The 13,149-nt window shown below is 41.2% G+C and overlaps 1 protein-coding gene across 1 annotated transcript; it reads left to right on the plus strand.

The window, feature by feature from the left end:
* The first annotated feature begins 3 nt into the window (after positions 1–3).
* LOC141437633 (trafficking protein particle complex subunit 8-like) lies at positions 4–9,059 on the plus strand. Its single transcript, XM_074101082.1, has 16 exons — positions 4–222; positions 340–501; positions 581–869; positions 950–1,094; positions 1,190–1,265; positions 1,438–1,535; positions 1,620–1,808; positions 1,859–1,959; positions 2,048–2,296; positions 2,389–2,671; positions 3,269–3,460; positions 4,239–4,539; positions 5,450–5,738; positions 5,819–5,957; positions 7,690–7,909; positions 8,265–9,059. Exons 1-16 carry the CDS (start codon positions 66–68, stop codon positions 8,603–8,605), a joined length of 3,231 nt encoding a protein of 1,076 aa, XP_073957183.1. The 5' UTR covers positions 4–65; the 3' UTR covers positions 8,606–9,059.
* Positions 9,060–13,149: the final 4,090 nt, after the last annotated feature.

A 13,149-nucleotide genomic window follows, 5' to 3' on the forward strand; every position in this document is an offset into this window, starting at 1 on the left:
ATTGTGGTTGATAAACACATTAAATCATATTAGAATTATATGATTACGTATTAACTTGCTTCATCATGGCTAAATCTGGAAAAACAGCTCAAGAATTTATACAGAACTCCTTTTCGCCCGTCGTTGCAGTTCTATGCAGTCCGAAAGTAGACAATATTACAGCGAAAAACAATTTATCTTTTACTGAATTACTGCAACCATTCACAAGCCTGGATTTTGAAGGTAGAAATTGTAAAATTGTGAATGTGGTTGTGATATTCTACATTACAAACTTGTAAATTTAATAATCTTTTTATTGTATAGTATATATTTGAGTTCTGAAGTTTCTTTTATTAACAGGTCAAATCCGAGAGCCTAGTGGTGGTGTGTGTGTTATTAAAAATTGGAAATTAATTGTAAGGGATGTTCATTGGAAACCATTGCCGCCCACTGAAGCAAGGAAACAATTGAACAATGCTGTTCTATACAACTACAATGATAAAACTGTCTTGCTTGAAATAGGTACCTAATCGTAACTATGTTGTTAGGTAATTTCAATTGATTCGAAAGGTAAGGTTGACTCAAGTATTTTTGTTTGCAGATGGGCATAAATTTGATGTGCCTCAATCAACACCGTGGTTTGATGCTTGGCGAGAGACTTATTTAGAAGTGCAATTCCCATCTGACCATGAATATACAAAACATTTTTTATCTTGCATTATTGTTGGCACCACCCTTGATGACAATATTGTTGACACTTTTAATAGTCTAAACCAACAATATGCTCAGTTACAAAATGTCACTCCACCAAAATTACCCAAGTGGTTTAACCAAGGGGTCTTAAAGTCATATCTTCTTTTGCATGATGTTTCTGCTGTAGCAAGAGACAAGTAAGTAATCCAAAATTCATTAATTTTTTGTTCAAGAAAGGTTCACTAAAGTCACTGAATCTTATTCTTCTCTATTTCAGAGCTGAAGCAGCATTTGAAACTTTGAAACAAACTTTTGGCTCCAGTAACTGTTTCATGCTGTCTATAAACTCTAAAAGCACAACTGACCCAAGCTTACCATTAGATTTTTGGGCACAGTATATCAAACGATCAAATGATTCCAATGTATGTACTTTCAAAATTAAATCAGATTAGATTGTTGTTTGATAATTGAACAGAATTGAATAAAAAAAAATTGCCAACAATGATATTGCTTTCAGAGTGAAATGTCTTCTGGAAATCTGCCAACAACTCCTCCAGATCCACAACCATTTCCAACAGTATCTGGATCGCCAGGTATGTTGCATTTTTTTAGCAGAATAGCACAGATTTTTAAAATATGTGTAAACAGCAGCCCTAATGGCATTCCAAATTCTCTCTCAGTCAACCTGACTTAAAACAGTTAATCAAATGCTATTACTTTGTGAAAATGTGCAATATTTTCTTATAAGTTATTTTCTTTTGACAGAAGATGGTAACACACTTACTGCATCTATTCCACCAGAAGGCATGCATCCTTTGACTACATCTGAAAATGACATTTATGATAATGCTAACAGCTTGCAAGTAAGATTATGAATGTATTCCAAGACAATAAATAAAACCTTGGAAAGAAGTAAAAATGTCAATGATTTGATGTTTATTTTCCAGACTCATTCATTCTCAGGCAGTTCAGAAAGCATGAATGTAAGTGTGAAGCCTTTGGACTATTCTACTGAAGTACATGGACTTGCTCTGAATGCCCTGGACGTGGAATCAATTAAAAAATTCACACAAGAGTATGCTTTAAAAGCCCTATTACCTTTTGTGGAAAAACAAATATCACAGCTGTCAGAAGTGGTTAGAATTTTGTACTATTCAGTTGAGTGTGAGTTTTTGAATGATTGCAGGTAGCTAACAGGAAGGGTGTCAGCAGATCACTACTCTCAGCCACAAAAAGATGGTTTGGTACTGGGAAAGGAGGGAATACTACAGGAAATAACACAGTGATGTGAGTTGAAGAGTAATCAAATCAAAAACAGAAGTTCATACACTATTCTTGCTTTGGTATAATTAAATAATTTTGTATTTTATGGTAGCTACTCCAGTGAGTGCCCAGAGCTACAGCTGCGTCGTCTAGGCGACCTATGGTTCCTGTGCGGGCAGTGGCAGCGAGCCTTTGACACTTACCACACGGCCAAGCGCGAGTTCTACGCTGACAGCGCTTGGCTCTGCTACGCGGGGGCGCTAGAAATGGCAGCTGTTAGTGCCTTCATGGCAGGAGATGCTAATAAAAAAACTCACGGCTACATGGAGGAGAGTATTGTAACTTACTTAAATACATGCAGGTACATAAATTAAGAAGTGTTTTAATTTTTAAGACAGGTTAAGTTGAGAATAGCATCAAATATTGTAAAATTTTATTATAATACTTTTTCAGAATGGTGCAATACGCAGTGAGAGCAACTTTGTTGTCCGTGCTCTGCCTCAGTAGCTCTGGTTCGCATGGCGAAGCTGCCAAACAGCTGATTCGTATGACGTCAGAAGACAGCGACCTTCGCAGCGCTATGTTGCTGGAACAAGCTTCCCTATGTTTCTTGTCGGGCCCAGGGACAAAGGCGATGTGTAGGAAATATGCTTTCCACATGGTATTGGCGGGCCACAGATTCTCAAAAGCGGGGCAGAAGAAACACGCGTATCGATGCTATAATCAAGCTTATCAGGTTAGTTGTTAACGCATATGAAGGTCCTCAGCATTCCGTGCTGCATGCTTATGCTTACCTGGGTTCGATTCCCAGCGCTGGTCTCTTTTTCTGGTTTTTCTGTGCATCTATGTTTCAGTTTGTATTTTCGATATGGATTTCACGGGATGACCGTAAAAGTAACAAAATTTGGAGTTGAATTAAAAAATATTTTTGTACTCCAAAACCAATCTTAATTATCAACATCATCTTATTATATCAGCCGGAAGACGTCCGTTTTTAAACTCCTGCCTTCCCCAAGGTATTTTGCTATTACGCGAACTTTGCCAAATCGTCGCGTTAGTACGCGGTCGCCACTCGAAAACCTTACACTACAGCCCCAAGGGCCATCACCACTCACTACCACTTACGATGTGTGATTTGCTGAGCTATATCTGTAACTCGAATCTCTTGATTGAATTATAAAATTCGATCTAATTTTTCAGTAATGACTGGAGTATCTCTACTCTACACTTTTACCTTTGTCCTTCGAGTAAACTTGAGCATCATTATTATCTTATTTTTGAGAAATATAAGGCTGAACATTGAATTATAAAAGAGTCCATTGTCTGTTTTGAGGTGTATGCGGCGAGCGGGTGGCGGCTGTCGACAGACCACGTGCAGTTCGCGCTGGGGCGGCTGGCCAGCGCGCTGCGGCTGACGCGCGACGCGGTGCGCTGGCTGGGCGCGCCGCTGGCGCCGGCCGCGCGTGCGCTGCAGCCCGCGCACCAGCAGGACGCCTTCCTGCGCGAGTACATGCTGGCGCACCAGGTACTGTGTGCTGTGTGTGGGGCGGCTGACGCGCGACGCGGTGCGCTGGCTGGGCGCGCCGCTGGCGCCGGCCGCGCGTGCGCTGCAGCCCGCGCACCAGCAGGACGCCTTCCTGCGCGAGTACATGCTGGCGCACCAGGTACTGTGTGCTGTGTGTGGGGCGGCTGACGCGCGACGCGGTGCGCTGGCTGGGCGCGCCGCTGGCGCCGGCCGCGCGTGCGCTGCAGCCCGCGCACCAGCAGGACGCCTTCCTGCGCGAGTACATGCTGGCGCACCAGGTACTGTGTGCTGTGTGTGGGGCGGCTGACGCGCGACGCGGTGCGCTGGCTGGGCGCGCCGCTGGCGCCGGCCGCGCGTGCGCTGCAGCCCGCGCACCAGCAGGACGCCTTCCTGCGCGAGTACATGCTGGCGCACCAGGTACTGTGTGCTGTGTGTGGGGCGGCTGACGAGCGACGCGGGGCGCTGGCTGGGCGGATTTATCCGGGTTTTAGACTGTATTTTCAACTCAAAGTAGCTTTATTTAATTTAGTTATGACAGTAAGCACTGCACATGAACGTTGAAGAATCCCTTATGAAATCTCACGAAATATATTTTTAAAAATTTCAAGATTTTGAATAGCAATTCAAGACTACTTAAAATTTCTTGCTCAGTCGATTCCTCAGTCGTTTATATCTTTCTGCAGTTCATAGCTATCAACTACCGCTTTCATTGCAAAATGTTAGTCTGGCACAAACGAAACAGACAATTTGCTTAAAAGTCAATTTTATACATCGGCAGCAATGGGTGGAGAGCTCCGAGGAGTTCAAAGAGCACCTGCCAGTTCTGCCACTACCTCTCCTGGAGAGTGAAGCTACAGCCGTGCTGTGCGTGGGCCCCGCGCCGCTGTCATCGCCGGGCCGGGAACCCGCCTCTTCACTGTCCTTCGCAGACGCAGCCACTCGCCATGAAGAAAGAGTCTGGCACAAACTGGAAGAGATGCTACTGCAAGTTGCACAAGGAAGCGTGCCCATGATATTCAAGCCGACTGTCGACTTGTACACGTCGAAGACGGATAGAAACCCGGTCGTACCGCAGGGAGGTCAGTTAGGCATTTATTGCACAAATAACGTACTTTATTTTGAGTCTCGTACAATTGTTTTCAAGCTCAAACCTATTTTAACCGACTTCAAAACAGGAGGAGGTTATCAATTCGGTTATATATATTTTTTAATGTTTGTTACCTCAGAACTCCGTCATTAAGGATCCTATTTGAGAATTTTTTTTTGCTTTCGTCTAGGAATGTCTTCAATTAGGTCCCATAAGCACCTAATCAGGATCTGATGATTGTATCTTAAGGAAATCGAGGGAACTCTTCAAATGTTGTAGGGACACCTATAGTAAATTGGATATATTTAGTAGTAACTCGTGCATTTGCTCTTGAAAATCATCATTTGGTAAAGTGGAACTGATGCTGAAGACCACAGTTAACCATCAGAGTTAGTATTTCACGGGTTGAATTTTAATTACTTTGACACAGTTGCTAAGCAATTTATGCTCATGGTAGCACCAGGACTCCTCAATAATGAACGTTTCTGCATCGGAAAAAGCAATATTTCGTAAAAGGTGACGAGCAGTTGATATTAAACTATTGTATCTGGGATTACGTACACTAAAAAACGTGAAAAAGAAAATTTATAACAAAAAATTGAACCAACTACAAAAATCCATGAAAATAATTTTCTACCAGTCTGAAATCGGTCGGTGCCTCAGCACGTGCCAGCGCCCAGCAGGAGTGATTGAAGCCAAATATAAAGTGCGTAGGCGAGGTGGATGACTATTATAGGTCCACTCCTGCTGGCTCGTGCTGGGGCTCCGACCGACTTCAGACTGGTAGAAAAGTATTTTCATGGTTTTTTTGTAGTTGGTTCATTTGTTTGGTATAAGAAATATGTCACTTCTTTGGTTTTAAACTGTTTAATACCAACCTAATTTCTTTTTAATTATTACAGAGCCGATACAAATTTCAATTACTCTCCGAAACCCACTCAAAATAGTCACGATCTTAAAAGATGTCGAACTTTTGTGGCAATTTGTTGCGAATTCCGATGACTTGGAGAGCACCAAACAAATTTTGAACAATGAGCTTATGGTAGCGTCGGGTAGCTCCTTGGAGAGTAGTGCTATATGCGGACAAAAAATCAAGTCAGTTATTTTGGAAGGCGAAAGCAGCAAATCATTAATATTCAGCATAACTCCCTTACAAATTGGTCAATTGTGCGTGCAGGGCGTGGCATACAAGTGAGTACCTTACTTATTAACTTGTGATTTTGTGGCATTGATTGACAGTGACTGACATAAAAAATACTGCTTATTTTCAGATTAATTAACGGCGGGGAAGGAGGTAATGAAAATACAAATGGTTCTATGATACTAGGAAAATTGGATTTACTTTCTGAAATGAACGCGTCTGACAAACTCTTGCAAATCACTGTCATTCCGCAGGCTCCATGTTTACAGGTATGCAGTTCTATGTTCTGTTTCAAATGACTAAAAAGAACACCAAAAGAAGCAGGGGTTAATATTTTTTGCTCGTCTATGATGTTATTCGATGCCTGTATACTGGACAATGGCCTTAATTATTCCTTGGGGGAGTAATGGATTTACGTACAGTTTTGCCTCCCCAGGGAGGTAAATAAAGTTTAAAATTTCCAAACAAGTAGTAGGTACTTTGTTTCAGACTAAAGAGGTTTCAAGTCAACAAACGTTTTATTTGTATCTTTAAACTTAGCTATAACCCAATTTTACACCACAAAACTTATCTACACCAGAAAATGGTACAATAAAAAAATGAAAAAAAAAATTTTTTTAGGGTACCTCCCATAACGTAAAGTGGGGTTGATTTTTTTTTCTCATCCAACCCCATAGTGTGGGGTATCGTTAGATAGGCCTTTTAAAACCATTAGGGGTTTGCTGAGACGATTTTTCGATTCAGTGATTTGTTTGCGAAATATTCAACTTAAAGTGCAAATTTTCCTTAAAATCGAGCGTCCCCCTTCCCTCTAAAATCTAAACCGGTGGGTGGAAAAATTTGAAAAAAATTCAGGATGGTAGTAATTATATTAAACTTACAAGGAAAACTATAACGGCTAAGTTTGCTTGAGAATTATTAGTATGGTCTGTTTCTTAATTCGAGATACTAAAATGACGTTTCATGTGTTACCTGTTTTTTGCGTCTCATAAATAGTGATGTGCCGCAACCGATTACTTATCACCGAAAGATTTTGTAGGTACCTATGTACCAATGTATGTATGACGTAAAATATTAAGATATGAACGGATCCGTGATGTACTAACATGTAGGGCACTTAGGACATTCTAGAAAAGGTACAATAGGTCTAATAAAAATGCGACCGTTTTAGAGATATTTCGAATTTTTATAGATGTTCCGCCGGCCGATCGGCCTCTGCGTATACATATTTGTACGTATTTACAACCATACACTTCACGGCTTTTCTAAGAGGTAGGCGAAAGTATTTCTTTGCTAGTCGTCTACGCGACGAAGTACTTGGCTGCTCAGAGTCAGAGTCCATGTTTTATCAAACAAAACTCAACAAAAACACGAACAAACAAAACAAAATTAACAAATAACATATCTAACTCAACAAATTTAACAAATAACGTCAACAGCAACAACAACACTTAGAAAACGCACTGATCACATCCGATTACAATACGAGTAAAGTAACGAATGTCGGTTGAATACCACTTGAATACGAAAAACATGAACAATGACGTTGTGTGACATCTGAGGGCCTACTCCGAAATTCGAAAATCAAAGTTCGTACCGTAACGTCCCTCTCACTCTCGTATTAAAACAACACATTCCTCGCAACACATCCTCGCACATCTCTGGTGGAAATGCAGCCTTATTATGATGCAATTATACGGTTAATTATTAGGTACAAACAAATATTTCAATTCTCGTCTCATCGCATCCTTTTCGGCACATGCCATTCCATTTCCATACCATTTCCTCCGAAGACGCGTTATAAGCGATTTGAATTTTCCTGCACCCCTACCCTATGGTTAAGATAGGTGAAACAACTAGCGTGCTGAAGAAAATTACTCTTTGCTAAAGTTACGATGAACATTGTGTGATATTGATAAGATAAACGTGCCGAAAGAGCCAGCCTCGCTTCTGCTAGTATAATAGGCATTAACTAAAAGTTATACTTGGTGTATACGACAGATGACGTTTACGGAGAGCAACCGCGCGGCAATTAGCGGTGAACTGCGTGTAGTGGACGTGGAACTTCGTAACGTAGGCCCCGTGGACATGGGCCCCGTGTACTTCGCCGCGGAGCACCCCGACTGCGTGCACTTGCTCGCGCCTGACCCCGCCGCGGCCCACGCGGAGCCATTTCGGGAGTTGTACGAGGAGAAGTATAAAGAGCCCACGGTCTACACAGGTGGGTTTTGGGGAAATGATGATATGGAATGCTTATGAAATTGAATAACCCGGGTCATCCATTACTTGATTATTGATTTAGTTTTTTATGAGGACTGAGGACATCTAATTAATTACAAGAGTAATTGCATCGTACCAAGGCAAAATTATCGCCCAACCTAGTGCCGAAGGTTTAATGTATCGAATTGGCCATCGTTTTGTTGCATAAGTTGCATTTATCATTTGCACTATGAAATTGTAAAATAGCATATCTATAACAAGTCCAGAGTCTGTCGGGGCTCTAAAGATGCGTCCATAGCAGATGTCAAAGCGGCGTGACACCCGAGGCGAGATCTCGACCGGTTGTTGATTTACAGACGAGCGCGCGGCGCGTGCGGGCGCGTGGCGCGCGGCGGCGGCGCGGCGTGTGCGCGTGGTGTGCGGCGGCGTGGCGCGCGGCGCGTGCGCGCGCGTGCGGCTCGTGATGCGCGCGCGCGCCGCCGCGCCCGCCCTGGCGCTGCTGGCGTACTATGAGCCCGCGCGACCCCCGTCCGCGCCCGCGCGCACGCATCGCCTGCTGCGGCACGTCTTCCGCTTCACGCCCACGGTGAGATCTGTTCCACACCGAGAGACACATCATTCCATATACATATTTGAAGTACAGTCACCTGCATTAATAAAACGTGTAAAAATATCTGGCACGTCGTACCGGCCCTAGAAATAGAGTTGTATCAGATATTTATACACGACACGCTTTGTTGTGTCAGATATTGGTGCTGTTGACTGTACCTATTTGTATAACACCTAGCATATTTGTTCGACTCGACTACTCCTGATTATGATACGTGGATACGTGTCACTGCGTCGAAAGGACAAACTCTAGGTATAAAATAATCACAGCCTGCAATGCCCTGACGTGAATCATTAAAATATTTTTCATCACATTTGCTCGTAAACAGTGTCGAAACATACAGGCTACCTTGGTTGCAACCCCCCAAATAAATAAATAAATCATGAAACCCGTGGTCGGTAAATGAGTCATTGCCCGTACTAATTTTCATGTCATGAAGCCAAAGGTCGGTAAATGAGTTTGTTACTGCATGGCGCGCTGCTGCTCCGTGCGCGCGCTGCACACGCACGCCATGCACATGCTGCGGAGGAGAGGGCGGCGGGGAGCTGGCGCTGCAAAAGCGCAATCAGCGGTAACGGAAATTTTTGAAAAAATATTAGTTTTTCTTTTACAAATATACAATTTTACTCGCAAATGTGATGAAAAAAATTGTAATATATCGCACGGGCGGTACTAGAATTACGAACATCGACTTCGGCTTCTAATAGACTCTCGTTCGTAATTCCTTATTTACCGCCCTTAAGACACAATGTGTGTGTGTGTATGTATGTGTATGTGTGTGTGTGTATGTAATGTATGTGTATGTGTGTTATAAAAAATGGGAAAACTTGATCTCTTGACCAGTCGGGTCATTTCTGAGCCCTGTGTATGGGCACTGCTGACACAGCCCTAAATTAGGTACTACTGGGCCTGATGAGCGTCAATTATAACATATATAACAGAAAGTCGATATGTTAGTAACATAAACAGAGTGTTAATTCAATAACAGGCAAACAACCTGCATAACTAATCCTATCCTAGTCCTACTAATATTATAAATGTCAAAGTTTGTGAGTGAGTGAGTGAGTGAGTATGTTTGTTACTTCTTCACGCTGAAACGGCTGGGCAGATTTAGATGAAATTTGGCGAAAAGTTAGGTTATAACCTGGATTAAAACATAGGAAACTTTTTATCCCGGTATTCCCACAGGATAGGGATAAAATCTTGAAATAACAACCGCAGAGCTTAGAGCCATGACATTTAGTATGTAGGTAGCTGGACCTCTGGAATAACACATAGGCTACTTTTTATCCCGATATTCCCCGGGATAAGAATAAAATCTTGAAATAATAACCGCTGGCTTAGAGTCATGAAATTTGGTATGTAGGTAACTGGACGTCTGGAATAACACGTAAGGACTTTTTGACTCGATATTCCCACGGGAGACCTAGGGATAAAATCTCGAAATAACAACCACTGGGTTTAGAGCCATGAATTTTGGTATGTAGGTAGCTGGACCTCTGGAATAACACACAGGCTATTTTTTATCCCGATATTCCCACGGATAGGATAAAATCTTGAAATAATAACCGCTTAGAGTCATGAAATTTGGATGTAGGTAGCCGTATGTTGGTATACACATAAGTACTTACGCTACTTTTTATCCCGATATTCCCACGGTATAGTTTTGTAACTAAGGGACCCCTAACATCCCTGTATTATTATTATTATTATTATTTCGTATTTTTTTCTTAAATTGTATACTGTAGTTTTAAGTATTTTATTTGTAATTATTTTATTTTGAAAAAATGACTGCCAAGTTTCTTGCGGCGCATTCTTCTTGGCAATAATGGTCTTTCCAAAAGCGCTGGTAGTTTAAAAAATGACGTGTAAAAGTGCCCATTGCGGCCTATTTACTGAATAAATGATTTGAATTTGAATTTTGCGTTTGAATTTGGATAGGGAAAATTTTTGAAACTTCAGCACTGGGTTTAGAGTCTTGAATTTTGTACAGTTATTCACAACACAGCCTCAATGAAGACCACGATATAAATATTGGACATTTCCAGGGGAATTTTGTGTAATCCCGAAAATTTCAATTGCAGCTACCACACCGAATAGTTTACGCGTGCGAAGCCGCGGGTAAAAGCTAGTAATATTATAAATGTGAAAGTTTGTGAAGATGTTTGGAGGTATAGATGTTTGTTCCTGAATCACGCAATAACGGCCGAACGATTTACATGAAACTTGGCGTACAGATAAACAAAGATCTGAATTGAGACATGGGATCCTTGATATCCCCGTAATGCGTTCCCGTAGGATAATATTTTAAGTTTAAACAAGAACATAGGGCGCTGTCCAAGAACGGTGACGTACCGTACGTACCTCGGCTCTCAAGATGACGTGTTAACTTTGTTTCCAATAAATAGAAGACGTTTTGCAAGCGAATGTTGTCCTTTCAAATTTCTCTTTCTTTCTTTTCGGGCCAAACTCTAAACGTTTATTTATTTCGTTGCCATGGTAACAAGAATCGTGTAAGTAATCTGTTGTCGTTGTATATTTCAAACTTGCACGGGCATAGGTAATATAGGTATGGTTACAACAGTTCAGTTAAGACGGCATTAAGCTAATTGTAATGCGGGCGAAGCCGCGGGTTAAGCCTAGTACATAACTATATAATTAATTTGGGTAGTATTCAAATTCAATTGAGTTGGCGACTAATATCTATATTGAAAAAGAATTGTTTAACAAAAAAGTAAAACCGACTCCAAAAAAAATAAAAAAATAACAAAAAATGGAAGAGACTACTAAAGCCTTGGAAATATTAGCTAGCCTAGCTAGCTAGCCTAGCTCGAAGTCGGTGCCTCAGCACGATCCAGCAGGAATGGAACAATAGTCGTCTACCTAACCTACACTATGGTTTCAATCCATCCTGCTGGGTCGTGCTCAGTCACCGACTTCGAGCTAGTAGGTACCTAAAAACTATTTTCAAGGGTTTTGGAGTCGGTTTTACTTTTTTGTTAAAAAATTTCTTTATTTCTCACTTTTAAGTGATTCGTAGCCAAAGTACATCTCACAACGATTCCATTAAGCCCAAACACGGCTTAGTTACGTTGTTTTATAACAGAGTTACGTTGCCTTTCCATTTGCTGGCTTCAGCATCAGATCAGTTCGAAAGAATCATTAACTTAAAGCTCTTCTTAGTCGCTTATCTAGGTATATTAATCATGATCGTTTATAGACGAGCGAGCATTACTTAGCTTTGACGAGTTCCATTGGTCACCCACGGTCTTCTTCATCAGGTTCAGTTTACCAAATGATACTTTCTGGATGTAAATGCTTATCTTAATGCTAAAAATGCCAAATCGCCATAGGTGTGCCTATAAAATTTGAGGTTTGCCCTCGATTTCCCTACGATCCCATCATCAGATCTTGACTTGGTGACAATGGGACCACCTCAGAAGAATACCCTTTCGATTAAAAAAATAATTTTGAAAATCAGTCCACAATTGACTGAGTAATCGGCGAACATACATAAAAAAAATACAAAAATTGGAACTAGAACCTCCTCCTTTTTTTGAAGTCGGTTAAAAAAATGAATGAATGAATGAATGAAATGAATGAATGAATGAGCTTTGCGGTGAAGGAAAACATCGTGAGGAAACCTGCACAAACCTGCGAAGCAATTTAATGGTGCGTGTGAAGTTCCTAATCCGCACTGGGCCCGCGTGGGAACTATGGCCCAAGCCCTCTTGTTCTGAGAGGAGGCCTCTGACCTGCAGTGGAACGTATATAGGCGGTGGGATGATGATGATGATGAAAAAATGACGAGGTATAATGACGATTTTCCTAACATAAAAATGTCGAGTAATAATAACGACGACATAAAAAATAATGTCGAAAAGGAATTAAGACGAGGAGGCATAATAATGCCGATTTTCAAACATAAGGAAGTCAAAATATAATAATGCATACATACATATATACTTAAATACATACAAACATTCCTAGACTCAAGTACCTACTACAAAAATTTGTACTCGTCATCATCATACAAGTATTAGCAAAAAAAATTCGGTTCTGGCACTTCGCCTTCTCGCTTCGCTCGCTCGGCTCGCGCACTCAGGATCGCAGTTTTACCTAACACTCCTCGCTTCGCTCGTCGTCGTACCTAACCTGACATGCCTTAGTAGAATAGGTAGAAGCATCGAATTAAGGAACTGATCTATTCTATATACATCGACAAAAATCCGATGGTCATTGTTATATGTCGACATTTTATATATCGACCAAAATAATTCTAGGCTTTGTTATTTTTCAAACATTATATAAGATGTCGTCATTTTTATACCTCGTCATTTTTCAAACTTTAGTCGCCTAAAGCCAAATTACTATAAGCAAATAGAGTACAAATAGTTGACAATAACAGGTCAGCTTTTCAACAAGACAAAAAACTAAATATCTAAGCTAAAGCTTAAAACTAAGAGAGTAACTACGAAAGAGTGGAAGACAACCCCTCAATAAAAACCCAACACCGCACAAAAATAGAGGCGTAGCTATGTCTAACCTATACATGGCGACTTTAGTTTTGTATCTGTAAAGTGCATTTTTTTAAATCTGTTCTGGGAGATAGATAATAGATCCACCCCAGT

This window comes from Choristoneura fumiferana, chromosome 18 (genome assembly GCF_025370935.1).
Source record: "Choristoneura fumiferana chromosome 18, NRCan_CFum_1, whole genome shotgun sequence".
NCBI classification, from domain to species: domain Eukaryota; kingdom Metazoa; phylum Arthropoda; class Insecta; order Lepidoptera; family Tortricidae; genus Choristoneura; species Choristoneura fumiferana.